This window comes from Poromitra crassiceps (genome assembly GCF_964638095.1).
Source record: "Poromitra crassiceps genome assembly, chromosome: 6".
Taxonomy (NCBI): Eukaryota; Metazoa; Chordata; class Actinopteri; order Beryciformes; family Melamphaidae; genus Poromitra; species Poromitra crassiceps.
Window position 1 is genome coordinate 4,590,987 of NC_139627.1, and position 22,500 is coordinate 4,613,486.

The 22,500-nt window shown below is 46.2% G+C and overlaps 1 protein-coding gene across 1 annotated transcript in view; it reads right to left on the reverse strand.

Moving 5' to 3' along the window:
* Nucleotides 1–21,925, reverse strand: part of cpne5a (copine Va) — a gene marked incomplete at its 3' end in the record, with an annotated part of 96,031 nt that extends 74,106 nt beyond the window's left edge. Inside the window, exons 1-2 of the mRNA XM_083639261.1 lie at nt 21,801–21,925; nt 1,014–1,054 (exon numbers count right to left, since the gene is read on the reverse strand). Of these exons, the coding sequence (XP_083495387.1) occupies nt 1,014–1,054; nt 21,801–21,913 (154 nt within the window). The 5' untranslated portion in view covers nt 21,914–21,925. The remainder of the gene's footprint in view (nt 1–1,013; nt 1,055–21,800) is intronic.
* Nucleotides 21,926–22,500: the final 575 nt, after the last annotated feature.

Here is a 22,500-nt window from a genome sequence, read left to right on the forward strand (position 1 = left end):
ATTTCTCGACGGGGGGGGAGATTCTCCACATTCCCTATTGGATTGTGAGACTTCAAACGGCGGTGAGAAAGAAAGGGGGAGGAGCCGCTAAGGGACCTGTCACACATCCCACGGTTCATCTTGGTGAATGCAAATCAGGGGGGCGTGTGCTATTTCCCCCCCGTCGCGCAGTTACAAAAAGGGCTTGAACTCCGCCCTATTACGTCAAATGTCTCCTCCGTTCTCGATCCCCGCAGGGAGAATCATAGGAGATGCCTTCATGGCGGGTCCCCCCCCCCCCCCCCCCCCCCCCAAGAGACCTGGGGACGCGTCCACAGTAGTGTCACCAAAAGACACCCATTTGCATTCAAAGGGCTGGCATTTATCCACTGCATGAATTAAGGTAGTTTCCGTGGCTCTCGCTGACGAACGGCTGTCACATTACTGTGCAAATGATATGCAGTTATTGAAGGAAACGCTTTGAAAACAGCAGAGTAAACTGAATCTCAGTTAAGCTCAGCGAAAGTGAAAGTAAAGAGTACCCAAAAATCTGGATGAGGTGTCAATGCACATTCGGAGTCAAATCTCCCACCGGGAAAAGGTGAGCTGCATTGCAGGTCTCATTGAGGCCATTTTACACCTGGCATTAACATGCGTTTTTCTGCCATCAGATTGCGATCAGATTGTGCTTGACCACATTACCCTGATTTAATTTACACCTGGCGTTAACATGCTTTTTGGGTGATCATCAGATTACAATCTGATGGCAATTTGATCACCCAAAATGAGTGTCCTCTCAATCCGCATACAGTTGCTGTATGCGGATTGAGAGGACACATTGCATTTACACTTGTGCTCAATGTGTACACAATGCGTCCGTGACCAGCTCCGGAGGTGGTTTGGCCGATCAGATTGCAATCTGATGACAGAAAACACATGTTAACGCCAGGTGTAAATGGCCTCTTTACGTTCTAATTCAGTGCAGTTTGTGTTTTATTTGCATGGTAAAAGGCGGAGAATATGAGAGTACTTACACGGGTCGGATTTGGAGAACGTGTCTCGGTCCAAAAGATTCCTGTAAGGGAAGGAAACAATTTCATATAACAACTATATATATATATATATCAATATATATATCAACTCTTCATGTCAGTCAGCAATACTGATAAGATCAAGATCTATGATTTATCTATCGTTTCTAAAGTCCAGTCAGTTAGATTGCATTTTGAGTACCACTGTGGTGTAACTGTGGGGAAGTCACAGCTTATTTTTGTATGGTGTCTCTCATGTAAATACTTCCTTCCTATACTAGTTTACACAATTTGATCAAAATATCTCATATACAAGTACACAGAATGCTAATTTACAATCACACTTAACTCCCCGTAAACCAATAATGTCCTCGAGTTTTCAAATCATTTCCAAGCTAAGCAGTACAGTAAGCACATTAAAGCTGAGTAAAAGGAGGACATAGAGGACACACAGGCAGAGCTGCCAGCAAAACACTTCTGAGAAGAGTTTGTAGTAGTAAGTTACAGGGAGCAGACAAAATAACAGAAACGCCACATGAAAAGGAAGAACTTCAGGTAACTTAATCGTAATTGCACAGGCTGCTACACAGGTGAGTCATATACTGTCTGCAGCCCAATGCCAATTAGTGCTGTATCTGCTTTCAATATAAAAAGGTCCGACACCAATTTCTGTGAGCTCTCAAAGCAACACGAGGCAGCTGACAGCTGATGGGTCCAAAGAGCCCAAAGAGTTGGTGCCTGACTTGCAGGCGCATCAGTCACAAGAACTGCATAATTATTTAATCTATTCACCTTATTCTTTGCTCATACAAGGACGCTTCTGCATGACGTCATTTCGTAATCGTCTTTCCGGTTTTAAACACGGAAGTAGAGTACGCCTACCGCAGTCATTTAGACTTGCCAAAAAGCTGTTTTCAAGCTAAAAAAACCCCCAAACTGTTTTAAAGTTTTAATATGTGTCGGGTGAGAACGTAACATATGTGACACCAGTTTATCAGAAGAACGCCTATTGGAAATCTTTAACGAGCAGCGAGGACCGGGAGCGCTGACTGTGCTGACACCGGTCGGACTAGCTATCTGTGAAACCCTACTGTAGTTAGGCTACTGGCAGTGAGAAAACACTGTTGACGTGCTTTTGTAACTAACGTTAAATGCCGACCGGGTACAGCCATCGGCTCCTCGCAGCAGCAACGTTATGAACATGTCACTGAAGTTGGCCGCAGTGTAGCTTAATTCAGAATGTTGCCAAACTTCATTCATACTGACGTTTTATTTTGAAAATGGCCGCCAACTAGCGCTGAACCGGAAGAACAAATACGTTGCGTCGAACGCGGAAGAGAGAAGAAGTGGGCGTGGTGAATAAGGTGAATAGCATGGAGGAAAACAGTTAAACCATGACACATGCCAAACACAGGTGTCATGGTGAGTCTGGTAAGGTCAGTACTTGTAAGGTAAGTATAGTATGATAAAAAAATGTGAAACGGATACGATACTCATTTGCAACAGTATCGACACCAGCAGTGCTTTAAGCCAAACGTGTTCTGAGAGTACGGCTAATCTGCTGTGTCAGTGCAAAGTTTTTAATTAGTTTGATCAGGCCTAGATTATGGAGAATTGTGCATCTGTCTATCCATCTGTCTTTGTTTATTCGTATGCCTCTTGATGTGTTGTCGCACATATTTTCCTGGGTATCAGTATCCAAGTTAGAAATTCTAGCATTGTGAGTCGTGACAACCCCTAGAGTCTGGCCTTGGCGCTGCAGGCAGAGGAGCCAGACTGAATGCGAGGTTCGACTTCAGCAATAACAGCGACAAGGCAGTGAATGCACTCTCAACTGCTTTCAACAAGAGCAATCACACAATCCACACACATCACTTGGCATCCATGATATAACCAAAGACGATGGGATTCAAGCAAGACGGCCCAACTTCAACTCACTTCCTGTCATTTTGTCACATGGGTTTTGCCCATGGTTTTCTACGGACACGCCCACTTAGGAGACTTTCAGCACGTCTGAGTCAGAGCCGTGTATATAGAAGAGTCGTGACATCTCCATTCACTCCAATGGACCAGTTTTTTTTACTCTCAAGAGTTCCAGGAAGTAAGGTTCTGGATTAAGCAGCACTGTCGAGTTGCAGCAAAATGGACAGTTTGTGTTGTACTTTGATTTTTTTTTTTTTTTTTTTTTAATCAAATTGTACATTATCAGCTTTATTTTAGCATTCAAAAGTAGCGCGAGACCCGTTCCTGGCTGTTCATTGGCTAATGAGTCACGCATTTTGGACCTCCACTGATGCCACTCTCTCTCTAGAGGACAACTAGTCTGAGTCAATGGTTGACCACGCCCATTTAGGAGACTTGCTGCTACCATTTGTTAGAATTGGCGGAGCCTGCGGTGACCCATCTATAGTAATATAATATCTCTGGGATAACTCGGCGGTCCAAAGAATATTGCATGTGTTCATGTCATGAGTTTCAATCTGATCCCCTACGTGGCATGGCAACATAAATCACGTACACTGAGAGCTGAGATATGCCAAGTGTTCCCCTCAATCAGAAGAACCAAAGAAACCAGGTTACTATTGCATAACACCTACTTTTTCCAATCATGCAGTACAGAGCTTGAGCATTTCAGCACTGCCCACATCCTAAATTCTCAGATACAATATTGCTTCAGCTTCGCACACTGTGGAGGAGCTATCCAGTCCCGTAACTCTGATCCCCATCCGACACCCCTTCATGCAAACAGACACTCTGATTGGCTCATTGACTCATTCAAGATAAGAGTCAGTAATCAGCAAGCATGAATATTATGTTTAGCCTCTCCTGGAATGGGTTTCTTCAATAGACCCTTTTCACGGGGGCCATTTTGTGTCGAAAAGGCAGGGTAAACACAGGTGCAAGCAAAACACTAATGAGGGTTTTCCCTCTTCTATGATTAGAAGTTGGAAACCCTCATTACTACTAATGAGGGTTTCCAACCTCTATGATTAGACCCTCATTACTAGTAATGAGGGTTTCCAAATTCTATGATTAGAAGTTGGAAACCCTCATTACTGTTTTGCTTGCACCTGTGTTTTACCCTGCCTTTTTGACACAAAATGCCCCCCCGTGAAAAGGGTCTATATTGACGAAGACGAAGAGAAATTCTGCGAGCGTCCCAGCCAAACCAAGTCACTCCCTCTCTTCTCCCATCCTCCCCTGCCTCTCTCTGCAGTCTGCCCCATCACCATACTCACAGCATCTCATAAAGCAGTCACATTACCATCGAAATGAATACAAAGGGCAGCGATATGAACTGCTCATACAATTCATCATTTCTATCAATGTTTCAAATAAGATACATTATACAGGCGACCTCAGTGCTCTCATTAGCATGCCAGCATATAGTCCAAAAAGGCCTATAAAATATATCCCCCTTTTCTGATTCCTGGTTGTGTGAGCAGTGTCAATAAATAACTCACATGCAGTATAGGACAATCCTCTTCCCTTTGGGAATAGGAGGATTTCCAATGAATATAGATGAGGCTTCAAGACTCAATCCGAGCAACGAGGCATCCGTCATGTACACACATGTATAATTCTGCAGTGCCGGATGAAGAAGACATCCGTCAGGGGGGGGTGTGTGGAGTGAGGTGGGGAGGGGCGGGGCCAGGGGGGGTATTATATCCAGCTTAATTTGGCTTATTGTCGATGTTTAGCCTTGGGCTGACCTGACTACAGTTGCAACATTGTCACGGTCATTATCATTGGCGATAACACAAAGCCATCCGTGACTAAGTGCCCCTTCTCATCCACCTGCTATTTTGTCTGGCGTCCATTACCTTCAGCCAATTAAGCTTGTGGTCCGTCACCTTATCCTATCCTCTTTGCCACACACACAACAGAATGCAGCTCGCAGAACAGGAGAACATGCCACACTATATATCACAGTGATACATTGTTACAGTAGAGCGAGAACTGGAAATCAAGCCAGCGTTCGAGTGAACAATATCCATTCGAGAAAGAAAACGATTATCGATTAGGACATAGATTTATACACCCGTACAAACTGATCCACCATCTTTCCGTGTGTCTGTCCGCAGCCTATAGGTCTGGAGCGCGCACACAACGCAACGTGGGGGATTAACATCTCCAATAACCCATCTGCTCTCAGCGAAGTTAACGCTGCCCGTTTCAAAAGTTCACTCGCCCGCAGGTGGTCTCAACGGGATAAGACAAGATCATTATCCCGTTAACGTTGATGTAGAGTGAAGTTCGTGAAAAGTAGGACAAAAGTAATTATATCTAGCTGCTTAGTTTGGCTTAAATATTCATATTACATGTTTCCACTACGGGGCAAATGTGAATCCAAGGAAGTTCAACAGCCATAAAACACCTCAAGACACGTATCTGGCTGAAATAAGCTCCTTCTTCTCGGGTCAAACACCTGCAGATATTTGAGCAACTCCGTGGGTCCATGGTTGGTTTTTAATCTAAGAGATGTTGGAATTAATGAATGTGCCTGCAGTGCGTCACTGTCAGCAATGCCTTCAATTCTCTACGCCTCTCTTAGTTGTCGAAATAATAATTAGCACCTTCGAGGGAAAGAGCGTCTGATTCAGTGGGAAGAGGTTTTTAAATAGCGTTTGAATCTGGTTGGCCAGCGCAGCATGATTCTCCCCCTCCTTCCGTGGGTCTTAAAGGACAAACGCAAGGTTGAAAGTCAAGCCTCGAACTGCATCAGCGGGTGAGGAGGAAGACCTAACCCTGTGATGCCGAGGCAACGGGGGACGGCCTGGAGGAGGAGAGAGAGAGTGAAAAATGGTTTGTAATTGTAGGTCTGCTCCGTCACTTTCTCTCCCGCCCGCCCTATACGTCTCTTCTTTGACCAAGAACGGACATTTTCTCTGCCCTCACACACCACGGGGTCAGCGGCGGGGCCATTGTTCGATCTAATGTGCCCTTTGGGAACATCTCGGGGGTCACAAGGTCATATAGGACCGAGTCTCGCTGGCCAGCCTCCCCTCCCTTCAGCCTCCCCTCCCTTCAGCCTCCCCTCCCTTCAGCCTCCCCTCCCTTCAGCCTCCCCTCCCTTCAGCCTCCCCTCCCTTCAGCCTCCCCTCCCTTCAGCCTCCCCTCCCTTCAGCCTCCCCTCCCTTCAGCCCCCCCTCCCTTCAGCCTCCCCTCCCTTCTGTGAGAGGCGTCTGGCGGCGCTGGGTCACCATTATGGAATTGCGATGGGCAGGCGCTTTAGCGGCAGTGCCCTTGGAAAATCGTTTCCGACGATCCAACCTGCCATTTTCAGCGTGTAGCAACGAGCTAGCGTGTAGGTTTCTGCCGTTAGCTTGCCAGCTAGTTAGCGTTGTTGTTGTTGTTGTTTTCACTGCGGCGGCGGGGGGCTATTTACAGCGACACACAGGGAGGAGGGAGCGGAAGCCGCTCTGATTGACATGGTCGGAGCCAATGACAGAGCTTCTTAAGCGGGGGGAGCGGAAATCCGGCAGCGTCTGAAATCGACGCCTCCAATGGGAGAGCAGCTGTAGAGCAAGGGGAGGGCTTATGCCAGCAGCCTGTTTCCGTGCCGCCAGACTCCTCTCACGGAAGGGAGGGGATGCTGGCCAGCGAGACTATAGAGCAGGGATACTCAACTTGCTTTGCCCGGGGGCCACTTTCGTGAAATGATAGAAGGCCAGGGGCCAGTTAATAAAAAAAATAAAAAAATTGGGGTGTCAGCCGGAGTTTAGTCTGACAATGTTGTGCACACCGGATAGTTAGTTAGGTTAAGTACATACATAAGTGCCTGGGTAGCGAGCAGACGGCGGTATTTGACAGTTAAGCAGCTAAATTATAGATTATTGAAAGATATTCCATATTCCAGACTGAAATGCTATAACAGAAGTGGAGTATTGGCCAGAATGACATGAACATTTGGACACTTATTCAGCGGGTATCTTGCATGTTGCGTTCAGGTGCACTGTAAAAAAAAAAAAAAAAAAATGCAATTCCATTGTGGGCCACACAGCTTCTTACGAAGCTGGATTAGACTGGATTATTCCACACTTTACCTGAGGGGAATATTCAGAAAAGGGGCTACAGTTATTGTGCAGGGGAGGTCGGACGCAGCAGGCTTATAAGAAGAACCTCAGTGAATTAAAACTAAATAGGCTATTGATTCAAAGTGATACTTGTAGTGATAATTGTCAGTTGTCATTTCAGTAGTATTGGCATCTCTGCCTGTATTATACCGTGTCAAATGATGACAGAGTAATGTTGCTTTTTGTCTCGATCTCAAAACCCCCCCCCCCCCCCCCCCCCCCCAACATCACACGCAACATGCAATCTGCTCCCTTTATTAGTGACAACCATCTGCTGACCTTCACTGTGATGGCGCCAGGTGTCCTCTCCTCCCACCGTCTGTTTAATTATTCAGTTTCTGTTCAACCTGGGATCTCTCCAGGACGACAGTACCTGCAGCAGAGCACTCCCCGGGCGACCGTCTCGCGAGCAGGGACACAATCTCAGGGCATAAAACGAGTCTTCTGTTGGTCTAGTGGTAGTAAATGAGAAGACACACACCCATGCAACATACGCTACGATTCCCTAAAGGCTGTTCCCCGGCTAAGTTCTCCTGTATGACTAATGTTGGTACTGGGAATAATATGGCTGCTTAATTGTGCACTGTGAGAGGTCGGGGGTTTGTGCAGGTTTCTTGCGAGGAGCTGGGGGGAGTTGTGCACACTGATACTACAGCTTTTATAACCCTGGCAGAGCACTTTGCGCTCATGCTGCCTAGTGTGAATTCACGCCAATTTCACTTCATCTCTCTGTTCCATCTGAAGACACCCAAGCTGTTTGTGTCTTTGCACACGCAACAAATGTACTTGACGGAGTGGTGGATGTAAAACACTTTAAATTGTACACTAAGGAGAGAGTTGTTGCTCGCTTCGTTTGGCCACTTTACTTTAGCACGGTGCTGCTGCACGCGGTGACAAGTGGGGGCTTATGGGGGGCTGCACTATACCTGCATTTGAAGGTTATATTATCCATAATGTCAATCGGACCCAGCAGCAGCGAGAGAACAGGTTAAAAAGATAAAGATAGGGGGCGTCAGAGGTCAAAGAAGCGAAAGTGAAAAGACAGCGCTTGCCCCTCCCTCATTACCACCACTGAGGTGCCCTTGAGCAAGGCCCTTATCCCCAACCGCTCCAGTGGAGCTGATCAGAGGCCAGCAGATCAGACTGTGGTTGTACTGGTCAGCTTCCAGGTATAAATGTGTGTGTGTGAATGTGAACAGGGCACACCTGAAAAAGAGAGCATTGCTCTCAGTGAGACTCCCCCTGTATAAATAAAGGCAAAAAAAAAAAAAAAAAAAAAAAAAGAAAAGCACGGCTATTACCACGGAGACCCGGGTTCGATTCCCGGCAGCGGTACTTCTGGCTTTTGTCAAACGTTGCTGCTGACACAATATAGACCCTTTTCACAGGGGGCCATTTTGTGTCGAAAAGGCAGAATAAACACAGGTGCAAGCAAAACACTAATGATGGTTTCCAAATTCCAATCATGGAAGTTTGAAACCCTCATTAGTGTCTTGCTTGCACCTGTGTTTACCCTGCCTTTTCGACACAAAATGCCCCCCCGTGAGATGGGTCTATTGGCCGTGTCTGCGGGTGGGAAACCAGTAGGATATGAGTCCTGGTCACACTGCACTAGCGCATCCTCTGGTCGGTCGGTCGGGGGAGGGTGAAACTGGGGGAATAGTGTGATCCTCCCACGCGCTACGTCCTACGGGGTGAAACGCCTCGCTGTCAGGTGAAAAGAAGCGGCACATGTATTGGAGGAAGCATGTGCTAGTCTACAACTCTCTCCCCAGATCGGCAGAGGGGGTGGACCCACGACTGGGACAGGGAATTCACTAATTGGGGAGAAAATCAGGGGCAAAGCTAAAAAACCACTGATAAAAAAAAAGAGATAAAGATAAGAGATCAGAGTATTTAACCCCCCTTCATGGCAGTGGCTTAACGCCGTGGTATTACCTTACCGCGGGATTCTGGTCAACTAAACTGAGCAACAACTGTAAGCATTTCTAAGCATATATAGCGTTTGGCTCTGAAACAACACTAATTGATGTTAGTGTGGGAGCTGTGGCAATATGAGGCAGAAACATAGAGAAGGAACTGAGCAAATTGGTGCTGATATAGAATGAGCCCATGTTGAGCAGAGGTAGGTGGAGAGGAGAGGAGAGGAGCAGACAGAAGGGGGGTGAGAATACCCTACAGCAGTGGTTCCCAACCTTTTCCAACTCAGGGCCCACTTTTATGTCTCAAAAATGTTCGCGGCCCACCTCCGACCCCATAAATACAAAGGCCATATAATGCGTTCTCAGAGCACTTTTTTATTGAAAATTGAACATAAAGGACTGAACTGAATACAGGAGAAACATGTTGGAAGCTCCACAGTCACTAACACAGCACCTGTAACATGTTGCAACACCTTCAGTATTACAGTTTTCAAGGAGCTGTCCACACACACACACACACATACACACGCACACACACAGACACACACACACACAGACACACACACACACACCAATCATTCAAGGAGCTGTCCATCAGCACCACACAGATGTCAGAAATGACAAGCAAGGGGCTGTCTGTAACAGGCTAATTAACAAATGATTAATAAATAATGGTATCCTTCAACAATGGAAAAATGCATTCTCATAACAATTTGACATCCAATATCAGATCCAAACAAAATCCAAATATCAGAAGAAAGCCCATTAAATCGATAGGGTTACAAATAAACACAAACCCAATATAAAGATGATGTAAAGATGAAACTTCAATTCAAGCAAAAGCAATAACATCAAAGAAACAAAAATTATACTTTTTCAAGTATGATTTTTCAAAATCTGTAAAAAAAAATTTTTTTTTTTTTTTTTTTTTTTCAAAAATCATACTTTTTTGGAAATGATTTGGCGGCCCACTTGCAATACCTTCGCGGCCCACCAGGGGGCCGCGGCCCACAGGTTGGGAATCACTGCCCTACAGCATAATCACATCAATACCTGCGCTACACTGTTTAAAAATACACGCACATTCATTACACTCACAAATGTCCCTCCTGGCTACATTAACACATTCAGTGCCAAGGACGTCTGTGCACGTCCTAAAAAAAAGTAACGTTCAGTGCCAAGGACGTCTGTGGACGTCCTAAAATCATAATTCATATTATTCCATAATTCTGCTGTTTAAGGTCGTACCCAGCCAGTGAGCATGAATCCCTTCAAGGGATCACACGGCGCCACCTTAAACATCGTCACAGGAGCTGCTCCACCCACCTCAGATCCTTTACTTTGTACAGGAGACAGCGGAGAAAGCCGTGGAAACCGATGCATGCTTTCTGCCAGAGCCTATATATTGCTCCGTCTACAGCGAGAGTGGGCTCGGCTGCATCCGCGCTCACAACTGAGCTCTTATGCTTCTATCTATCTCCACACGATTTCCTAGAAAGGCAGCATCCGAAGCCGAACGGGCCAAGCCTTTTCGTTCAGTCGCGTTTGCCAGCGCGCATCATTTCCTTGATGCCCATCAAGGGCAAAGCTGGGATCTGTCCGGGGCAAAAACGAGTCGAGAAAGCAAACTCTGTGCGTGTGGGAGGAGCCCGCAGCTCAGAGGTGGAGAGGGGGGGGGGGGGGGGGGGGGGGTGTGTGTGGCTGCACAGAAACCACACCACACGCCACCACATCAGAAAACACCAGCCAGAGTCAGTCGAAATTAGAGTGCAAAAGGTATTCATAAAAGGGGCTATATCTTGGAAAGAAAAAAAAAACGACAGAAAACCCATGAAAGTGCACTTTTTTGAGAGGCTGTAATTTCATAATGGAACTGTCTAGAAACAAAATTTCTTCTTTGGAAGAAGCAGGAGTGTTCAATCTTTCATTAAAGTCCAGCCCCGTTAATATAGCCATAATAGAAAAAATTCTATAGCTGTTTTCAACTGAATGGAAGTGAATCTGGCACAGGCTCCAGACAATTTTACTGAAGCGCTGTGGCACTGAATGTGTTAAGGCATCCTGCTGGAATGCATCAAACAGACTCTGGTACACCTACAGGTATGACATAACTTGACAATGACTAACTTGTTTAGCCCGTCAGCTAAAAGCCTGCACTGCAAAAACTCTCCATCGTAAGTCATTGAGTCCAGTGGTTCTCAAATGGGGGTCCGGGGACCCCCCCCAGTGGTCCTTGAGGGGGTTCCCAGGGGGTCTCCAGCCAAAAGGGGGGTAATTTATTTTCGCTATAATTCCATTCATAAGTAACACAGTGACTATTTTGGTCATGGGTTTTATACACTTTCTGCAATAAAACATCTAAAAGCATCAATCGTATTAACTCATTCACCGCCAATGACGTCTTTGACGTGTTATCAGAAATAGCCCTCCCCGCCAATGACGTGTTTGACGTGTTTTTGTTTTTATTACTGCAGGGCGTAGTTTAAACACTTCCCCAGCCTGTCACATGGTATCAGGTCCCTATCATCTAAGACAACACGTGAACAAACACATACCGCAGCTGTTGTTTTGAAATTGAGCAGGAGGAAAAGCAGAAAACTGGTAACGCTTCCTTGTGCAGACAGGAGAAACGCCATTGAAACGCGCCTCGGCGCGCTGCACGAGCTGGAGTCGCCTTCCTCTGTGCCAGCCGGGAGAAAGTAATCAAGAGATGTGTTTGATCATCGGAGGAATGAGGAAATGATCGATCAGTTTGCGAGGGCGGTGAGGACGTGTTGAATAGCCGAGGGGAAAACGGGAACGATCAGATAGCAGGGATGATATGACAGGGAGACATGGACGAGGACGGGTGCAAAATAAACACACAACAGCAAGGCACAAGGCAGAAGCGGGAGTCAGAGCAGCCCGCTGTCCTTTCTCAAGAGCTATTCAGTTGGTTCATGTAATCGCTGGGCTGCGTGCCCTCCAGTGTTGCTCCTGGCCAATCCCAGCGCCACAGGGCGTGGTTATTGCTTATCCTATGTGGGGTTAGAAATCTAAAAGGGGGATCGTGTGTGTGTGTGTGTGTGTGTGTGTGTGTGTGTGTGCGTGTGTGTGTGTGTGTGTGTCTGTCTGTCTGTCTGTCTGTCTGTCTGTCTGTCTGTCTGTCGGTGTGTCTGTCTGTCTGTCTGTCTGTCTGTCTGTCTGTCTGTCGGTGTGTCTGTCTGTCTGTCTGTCTGTCTGTCTGTCTGCACACTCACTCACACCGAGTAAACTGTATTGTTGAATGTAAAAAAAAAAGCACTTCATGTGTATATATATATATATATTTTTTTTTTTTTGTCATTTGTGTCCTAACGAATAATATTTACATGTCTGATGTCAATACAGTTCAAAATAAAAGAATTGAGAGCGAGTTCTGCATGAGATTGTGTGCATAAATACATAAATGCCATTTTCTGCAATTTCTTTTCTCAGAGAGACATTTTGGGGGAAAACAGGGTGTATATAAATGGCTATAAGTAGAGTACAGAACATGCTAAAAGCTCACTTTTTTTTCCTGGTGAACCCAGAGACGTACATCTTCATTTTGAGGTATTGCAAATCACTCTGGTGCTAATAGATAATTTACTGTGGGTCTTGAAAGATGACCAACAATTATGAAAATCTTTGGCCTGTGCTAAATATTGGCAGTCCTAAACTGGCGGTGAATGAGTTAACATATGGGGGACCGTGGGACGAAATCCTATCAAATGGGGGTCCGTGGTCTAATCTTTGTCAGTTTAGGGGTCCCTCATGTGAAAACATGTGAGAACCACAGATTTAATCTATTATTGAGTCCAATCTGCCAATGGCGTTAGATCATTTCACTTGTTTCCAGTGCAATCTGTTTCAAGGGTTTGATCGAGTGTCATGTTTCTTGATAGTAGTGCTGCAGTGATCTGCCTTTTTCTGACGTTCTGACACTCGATTTCGAGAGACTTCCTGCAAGCTGCATGAAAAGAGTGGAGTTATATCTCACCCCCATTAGAGGAATCTTTCTCTCGGCGTAAGAAAAATAGCGTTTGAACTTTGAAGGCTGCATATGAGACGACTTGTTAAGATGGATGTGTTGTTTTTGCAGCGTGTCACTGAGTCAGAGACCTTCAACATATATCATAATAACATGGCCAAGCCTTTACTGAGGGAAAAAACTCAAGCTGTCAAGCCATGTACGAACCCACCATCGGCTCTCACATTCCCCCCAGAGCCACACGAGCCACGATGTTAGGTCAAACATTCCCCCCCCACGCAGAAAGAAATCCACTGATATAGTCGACTAACCAAACAGTGACAAGAGCATCTCGATGATGTCACAGCCAAAGGGAATGCGCCTTGATTGTTTTCCTCGTTAGCAAAACTGACTCGGCTCATAACTCCCACTCAAATCAACACTCTTGCGGAGATGACACCGCGCCGTGCAGAGTGTCACGAACCGGTGACAGGGCATCGCAGCCCCGCGTCTCCATGGGATCGCCCTCCGCTGCCATACATCCCGACGAGAAGGTATTAATAACACCGACACCGCCACAAGCCAAGTATCTGGGATCCAAATTCATTTTCACTGTGTCAGGGGTTCATGCATAATTATTCGCTTCGTCGACCCGCGAGACTCGCCTGCTGCAATCTTAACAGCCCCAAAATTGGAACGGATCTGGCTCTCTTGGCGCTGCTATCGCCTCTCTCAGCCTCGCACCCACACCCCCCCCTCACCCACACCCCCCCTCACCCACACCCCCCCTCAGACGCACCCACCCCCCCTCACACGCAACACACCGTTCTGGGAGATAAAAAGCTGTGAACCTGCCTCAGTGCCTCGAGGTCAGTCTTAACCCAGAACTGGGTTATAAGAAGAAGAACGGCTTAGTAAAACATTGCAAATTGAAATCTCCCTTCTTACCCAGAGAGAGCGCCTTTATTAATATTTGATGCTCTCGCTGCTACAATGCAGAAGTAGTTTAATTCGAAAATCGCTTTTCCGGGCCGGCGCAAAACAAAAAGGTATGTTTCAACCAGGAAAACCAGGTCACAGAGGTTTGATTAAACAGGTACAACCAAGACTACCAGAGAAGTGACCCGAATTTAGATCAATACTTGACATTAACAGAACAATGACAGCAGAGAGTTACAGGCAGCCCGGGAAGCCGGCGGCGGCAATGCTTTCGAATTAAACACCAGGTTGCTTTTTCCCCGGATTCCAATTCCAATTCCTCCTCCGCTCAAACAATTGTTTTTGACCGATCGAGTAGTTGCAACACCACCACACATCCTAATCATCCTGATGCCTCCATTATGGCCCCCTCCCCTCCTCCTCCTCCCACCGCCATGATTGCCTCGGGGAGGGTTCAGACGGAGAGAAGCGTGCCACAAGTTTTCAGAGTGACCCCGGAGAGAATAGCAATCAGTGTCCTCAGTGCGCTGCTGGGGGGATCTTCTCCCCACCGTCAAGCATTTGTCACAGGATGCTGGATGGATGGATTCCATGACGTGACCTCTGTGAGCTCCACTCTGAGATTCAGCAGGTAATGAATCCCCCGGGGGATCCGGTTGGGCCTGCTCGAGTTAAATCCCCCGGCTGTGGAAGCCATTGATTGGTGGAGTGCTACTCTAACCGATCTATCGCAAATAAACGGGTGTGCCGACGAGCTCCAAAAGCCACGGAGGAGGAGGAGGAGGAAGAGCCGGAGTGGAGCGACGAGGAGCGAATGTCTTCATACGGATGAAATGGGGGGGGGGGGGCGCTCTGCGTTTGAGGAAGTTCAATACTTGGGGGCTGTCAGGTGGGAGGGCGGAGCACACCGAGGAGAGGTTGTTGGCTTTGTCAGCAGATGCACTTTAATAGCAAACCTAAGTCTGCTTTTCACCTGTCGCCAGGGATCCATAGATTTATGTTTGCTGCTCCAGTGTGCCTTCTGTACTTCTGCTTTCTAATCTGCTGCAATGTGTTTTCATTCTCACACCAGATACAGTATGCGACTTCCTGGTGGTTTTGTTGGCAGCGGCAATTCTACGATCAGACCTAATCAGAATGTGACATGCATACAGTGCCAAGTGTATACAGTGTAAGTCATTTTTGGGTTCAGCTCGACTTTAAATCCGCAATTCTTTTACGTTTTGGTCCAAGTGAAATGTTATGTGGTCTCTCCTGTTTCTAAATATATCTGAACCGTTTGGTTTGAACAAGTAAAACTATTTTTAGAAGCATTTTACGAAATGTCTATGGGAAAATAAATGGCAGATGAAAATCTCTGGTACAGTGCTGATTGAAGCAGGAAGTAGGCGGTCACTTTGCCTCTCTATTACATTGTCTTTAGGAAATGTAGTCCTCTCTCTTTCTTATTATTATTTAGGAGTGCTGAGATGAAATGTATGCGTGCCTGAGCACCTCTAAAAATAGTCTGCAATGTTTGTTGGACTAAAGGGTATATCGTGCACTCACAGTGTTACAGCTTCCAAATCTGGGTCACAATCTTTCAACAGCGCATTCTGCTATTTTTCCTTTCCCTCTCTTCTGTATGCTAATCATCTATCTAATACATGCAGATGTAACATAATAAGTAGGGATGCACCGATATGAAAATGTTGGCCGATGCCGATAACCGATATTAACATTGCTGTTATGGGTGATAACCGATATTTACCGATGTCGATATGATCTGTATAAAAACACATTTCTATGATCATAATCAAATTTTGTACATACTGTAAAACACATGTAAACACTGTGAATTTGAAAAAGTCATGGATTTCTTTATTTCAAAAACATTTGTAAAAGCCCATAATCATAGATTTACTGGATTATTTCATCTCAATGTGAAGAATTTGGCTGATAACGATAACCGATATTAACATTGCAACATCGGCCCGATACCGATATGTTAAAAAATGACTAACATCGGCCGATACCGATATGATTGCCGATATATCGTGCATCCCTAATAATAAGAGTGTTTTTTAGAAATAAGAAAGTGTCTCTTCCTTACAAGATATCTGATGTAAGTGTCCTAAAACTTTACCAGTTTTGGTGTCAAGCCAGTCAACAGATATAAGCTGTGCACACTCACGCTTTGCAGATCATGACCAACATCCTGGATGTGGATCTCAGTCTGAACAATAAAGGAAGGAGGAATCATCTATAATAATAATCTATAATAACCACCACATGGTCGTATGTCTCCGCCAACAAGTCAAGTTGCCATTTACATCCATGTCTGTTCAGATTCATAAAATATACTGTATAGTGAAGACTTTGGAGGAATTTAATAAAGAGGTATCAAGTGTATTTTTTATTTATTTTTGCTAAATGGAGGTGATCACTATATTGATTCCAGTGAATCATTTACAGTGAGAAACATCTTCACTCAGAGATCATTTTTTACAGAGGAGACCAGAGGACTCATACAGAGCTTCATCACATGGTGCAACGACAATCACCTGAAGCATTAGCAAAACCAATGAGCTTGTGGTGGACTACAAGAGGAACAGGAGGCCCCCCTGTGCTGGTTGTCATCCAGGGAGAGATAGTGAAGAGGGTGGACTCATGCAAGGATATTGGGGTCCAAATCAATATCATTTTTAATGTGATTACTAGTGTCACAGGGTGATTGACATGTGATTGTCAGGGACCCCCTTGTTTACTTCTGATATTGTAATTTACGTCTTTGCAACAGAGAGTCAAACAGGAAGTGGGAGTGGCTTATGAGAGTACTTGACATGGCGTTTCAGGTGCGCGAGTCTCTCCCCCAGTGCTAATGTGAGCCAGCCACGTATCGCTCCGGTTCTCCAATTCTCTATTGATCCCTCCGTTTCCACGTGTATGGGTGTGACTGTGTGTGTGAGATATTATTTTATAACTAGCGTCCCCAATCTACTGAACGGGAGCTGCTGATGGCCAGCTCCATACCATCGACTGAGCTGTCCATGAAAGAGGCCGTATATAGCTGTCAACGTCCCGGCCTGCTAGAAGGTAGGCTGCTCCCATTCCTTTTGTGGCTTCTTGTTTGATGTTTCTGTGCAAAGACGTTCTGTGTTATTGTGGCGAGGTTTGGATTGACTAGACACGAGCTTGATCCTATTTTGAGAGCCAGATCTATCACACTAGGACAACTTTAAGGATTTTGGTGTCTGCAAAAGCAAGTGACAGCACTTCCACCAATTTTATTAGAATGACCCAAGATCATTTTCTCACTGTGACAGTGAAGTTGACCTTTGAACTTTTGGATATGAAATGTCATTACTTCATCATTTGATCCTATTAGGCATTTGTGTGGAAATGTTGTCATAATTACATGAATTATTGAGTTATGGCCAAAAACGTATTTTGTGAGGTCAACTGACCTTGACCGTTGACCACTTAAACTGTAATCAGTTCATGTTTGAGTCCAATTTGTGCCAAATGTAATGAAATTCCCTCCAGGCGTTCCTGAGATACAGCAGCTCGTTCATGAGAATGGGACGGACGTGAGTCCACAGTTGCCTTGACCTTTGACCACTAAAATCTAATCAGTTCATCCTTGAGTCAAAGTGGACATTTGTGTCAAATTTGAAGAAATTCCATCAAGGCGCTGAGACATTGCGTTCACAAAAATGGGACGGACACACAGATGACGAGGAAGTGAACTGAAAAGCTGTAGTTCCTCGAATGGCCACATGAGGTCGGGGGCAGTAGACATTCCCCCCATGTTAAAATGCCCGACTTTGTAACAGGATTAACCATCTTTCCAGGCAGAGGCAAAACACGGTTTTGGTCTATATAGCTAATTTCACCTTTTCTGTAGGGGGGGGGTCATTTTTTATATAACTTGCCCGTTTGGAGTAAAATAGATGATAGAGAAGGGAGTGATTGACAGATCGACTGTCCAGTGATCGCACAGCTTTCCAATCACGGACCAATTAGCAGGCGGAGCTGCGGCTCTGGGAAACCCCCAGCTCACGTGAGCTACGCGCAAGGACTCAACCCGTTCCCTCCCACTCTGCTGACGAAAAATCAAGATGGCAACGGGCAACGTTTCAACTCCAAACGGGAGCCCAAGATCAATGGGATAGCTCTGTCCATATTTTTAGGTCAGTGGGTGTAAGCCTGCGGGGGCTTTGTGGTATTTATCTGCATCCATATTTTCCCCCCCGACAGACATTAGCCTACTAAAAATGTTAAACTGTTTCTCAGTAGTTTATGGGGAGCCGCAGAGCCAAAATCCCCCGTTCCCCTTAAGTCATTTTGCATGGGAACTCTGAGACGCTCTGGTAAACTCGGATATAGAAAAGGGCAAATTCTGAAATCAGCTGGATTAACATTCACTATTTTGCTCATCATTAAGGCATGATGCAGCACACCACAAACGCAACTTATGAAATATTCAACACTTTGACTGAAAACACTACAGGATTTAATCATTCGAGCCATATTCTCACGCATGAGCTAGCAATCTCCACCAGGCACAAAGAAGGACAGGACAGACCTCAATTCTTTGCATCTAAAGCAGAAAAATAATCTCAAGGCTGAGGCGAAATCAGCCTTTGTCTGTGGACTGGTTAATGACAGACGAGGGAGCTGTGGACCGACGCAGCCTGGAGGCATCTCACCAGCTTCAACCATGAGAGTCTGAGGCGGAAAAACACAGTGTTTACCAAGGGGGAACATCAGAGCATCAGGAGCTCCATAACAAAGTCCAGCGGCTATGCAAAACACACGCACACACAGATACACGCATAACTGAACACACACACACACACACACACACACAGGCACACACAGGCACACACACACACACAGGCACACACACACACACACACACACACACACACACACACAGGCACAGCATGCAAACGACTCATACACATGCATACAAGTGCACACAACAACACATCCCACACACACATTCTGGCTTCAGGTGTACACACCATCAAGGTATTTCTGTGTATGCAGCATATAACACGATTTCTAAACTGTGGCAGGGGGATCCCACAGTCCACCCACCATGATTTTTTTTTACCTTTATTTATACATGGGGAGTCTCACTAAGAGCAATGCTCTCTTTTTCAGGAGCACCCTGTTCACATTCACACACACATTCATACCTGGAAGCTGACCAGTACAACCACAGTCTGATCTGCTGGCCACACTGATCAGCTCCACTGGAGCAGTTGGGGTTGTGGGCCTTGCTCAAGGGCACCTCAGCGGTGGTAATGAGGGAGGGGCAAGCGCTGCCTTTTCACTTTTTCCCCAACCAGATTTAACTGACGACCTTCCGGTCACAAGCTCGCTTCTCTAACCGTTGGGCCGCCACTGCCCCTGATGCGTGAGGCAGCCACGTTTAATCCTGCTCACCGCCCTCACGCGATTCTAAATGTCTTTCTTCTTCTCTTTTCATAATGAATATCAATGGGAAGAGTTGACTACAGCTGCACCAGTCTCCATTAACTGGCCCGAGGCCTCTATTCATAAAGGTTAATTGGTGTCTTTTGAAATGCGACAGCAATTAATCGACCAAAATGGATTGGGGCTATTAATTAAGACCTGATAACGACAAAACAAAGCATGTGTTATTTAGCTACAAAGCTGCCATCATTATATTTGCAACGAGAGATAAGACATTCACTTACAGCCGTGACCTTATCAACATCAGCCCCCCCCCCCCCCGAGATAAATTAATGAACGTTTAGTTTGTGAAGAATGCAAATGAGAGAAAAAAGCAGAAGTCTCAGAGAAAGTTGAGAAATCTCTCGGCTGACATACTGACTTCTGAAATCTCTATATTGACAGATACGGTCGCCAATTTCAACACAAGAGAGACGTGTACAGTAGATGGAAACACGTTATTTCTACTACTCGGGGTTAATTTATAGAGTGCCTAAGTCACACCCTCTTCTGGGTTCCGCATGGGACCTATAAGGAAGTGAATTCCCCATTCATTTCACCATTGCCATTTCGTAAAATACTTATATAAAAAGTTTTACTTGGACAAACCAAGTGATTTCAGCTACGAGATGAATAGAGAGATTTTTTGTCGCTTTTGTTTTTGTCCGAGCCACCCTCATAGGGCTCATCTCGGACGGAGACCAGTCTGAGTACAGGCAGGAGGAGGACGACCATCTGGTGACTTGGTGCAGTCAAAAAAAAACCTGGAGCTAAATGCTGAAAAGACAGTGGAAATGACTGTGGATTACAGGAGGAACACAGTCCCACCCTCCCCTCCATCACCCTGGGTGACTCCCCAGTCGACACTGTGGAGTTCGCTTCTTGGGAACCGTCATCAGCCAGGAGCTGAACATCAGAGCTGCACTTCTACACCTCCATCCTTACCTCCTCCATCACCCTCTGGTACGCTGCTGCTGCCACTCTCAACAGACTGCAGCGCATCATCCACTGTGCTGAGAAGGTGATCGGATGCAACCTGCCATCCCTTCAGGACCTGCACACCGCCTGGACGCTGAAGCGGTCTCGTGAAATCGTGGCCAACCCCTCCCACCCCAGAAAGAAACTTTCTGAAACGCTCCCCCTTGGCAAGAGACTGAGGTCTGTCAAGACCAAAACATCTCGGCACAAGAACAGCTTCTTCCCAACTGCCATCAGCCTCATCAACAAGGCCTGAATGCCCCCTCTACTAAGGACTCGACCAACCCCCCCCAATACCCCCTGAACACAGTTGAATCTTCACCTAGGGCCTATTAGCCTCAGGATCGGGCGGAGCTCCACGGACCACAGTTTGGGAACCAATGACCTAGGCTATCGAACCGCGCCCCGCCCTACCTACCTAGACGAAGCACTTGCCCACTTCGTAATGTTTGTTGAGGTTGTTGATGGGGTTAAATACAGCCTGGTGAAGCGCCACCATGAGAAATCAGCTTCCATTAGTAGTCAATCACCACACAGATTATTGTGGGAGCAGAATAATCTTGTTTTCACAGCACAGTCTGTAAATACATGATGACACAGCCTCAGGGAAGCCTCTCGCACGCGCCAGCACACTCATCCTGTCGATAACATATCTGCTGTGGCACGCGACTCCCGCACGTGCTCCAGACACTCCGAATGAATTAGTACAATTATAGGCGGGTAGTCTTCAGTCTAATTTGTGTGCATTTTAATGATTTATTTGACAGATAGTCAGAGAGAGACAGGGGGAGAGAGAGAGAGAGAGGGGAGGACATGCAGCAAATGACCAAAGGCCGGATTCGAACCTGGGTCACTGCGATAAGGACTGAGCCTTTATGGTACTCTCGCTCTATACGCGCTCTACTCTGTGAGCCACCATTGACGCCCCCTTCATAAACTGTTTAGGGGGGAAATGTTGTAGCTATACTATTGGAAAAGAATGCTATACCATTCCATACCATAATATGAATTCTCCATACCACCCCAATGAAAAGACACTGTCAAATTCCTAATATATTCCTAAGGACTTGTGTCTCTGTGGCACTTAATATCATAGTGGGTGTGACTGTAATCATACTGTCTCCATAGGCTAGAATCTTCTTGTATGACCTATGCAATTTAAAAGTTTTGCTGTTATATTTGTATACTAGCCTATCAATTAAAAATGTGTTGGGCTATATTATCCAGTTAGCCTCGTAAAATGAATGGGGAGCGTTTATGTAGCCTACCCTAGCCTACCTACAATATTTCAACTGTATGTTTTAATTCAACGTTTAATAACAGCATGGGTTTTGTTTTGGCCAGTCTCAAGTGCTCCATAGAGCCAAAGCGCCAAAGCGCACGGAGCTCCCCAAAGCCTGGCGCAGACACAGACGCAGCGGCGCCGCGGCGGACTCACCTGCAAGACACTGTGATCTCCACTTTGGTGGCCGGGATACTCCCGCTGATGGGATCGAAGTCGCAGACCGTCGCCATGGCCTCCACTTTGTTGTCCATAACGTCTCCCTCCATGCGTGCGGGAGACCCAGGCCAGTTCCCCCCCCGGTTCCCAAAACCTCACGCCTTCTTCACAGAGCCGAGAGACAGCGAGCGGGGGCGCGGCGGATGAGCGGCGGGGTTGATTAGAGTCCGGTCAGATCGCCGAGGTGCGCTCCATTGGACGGGCAACAGCATGGAAAGTTTAATGGGATCCTGCGGTGATCGAGTTATTGATTTGGCAAACTGGAATCACAAAAAGCAGCCAGGGCGCGTCGGTGTGGAGTCCACTGTGTTCAAGGCAAAGAATGATGTGGGCTGGAGGAGCAGAGGCGCGCTTGTGAAAGTGAAAGCTGTGAACTCCACCCCTCGTGTCTGCATTCTTCTACAGGCAGGGGATGCGCTCTGACACTCTTGCAGATTCAAGCTATTGATCAACGGCTGCACGGATCGTTAGGCTATTTCAGCCCAAATTGGTTTTGAGGGCTGTTAAACAGCAACTATACAGGCTGGAAAAGAAGCATTGAGGGACAGAAACATTTTCTTCCATGCTTTTTTCATGTCGACCTGATACGAGTAGCTGAATCATTTTTATTTGAATTTTAACAAGCTGTGTAATATCA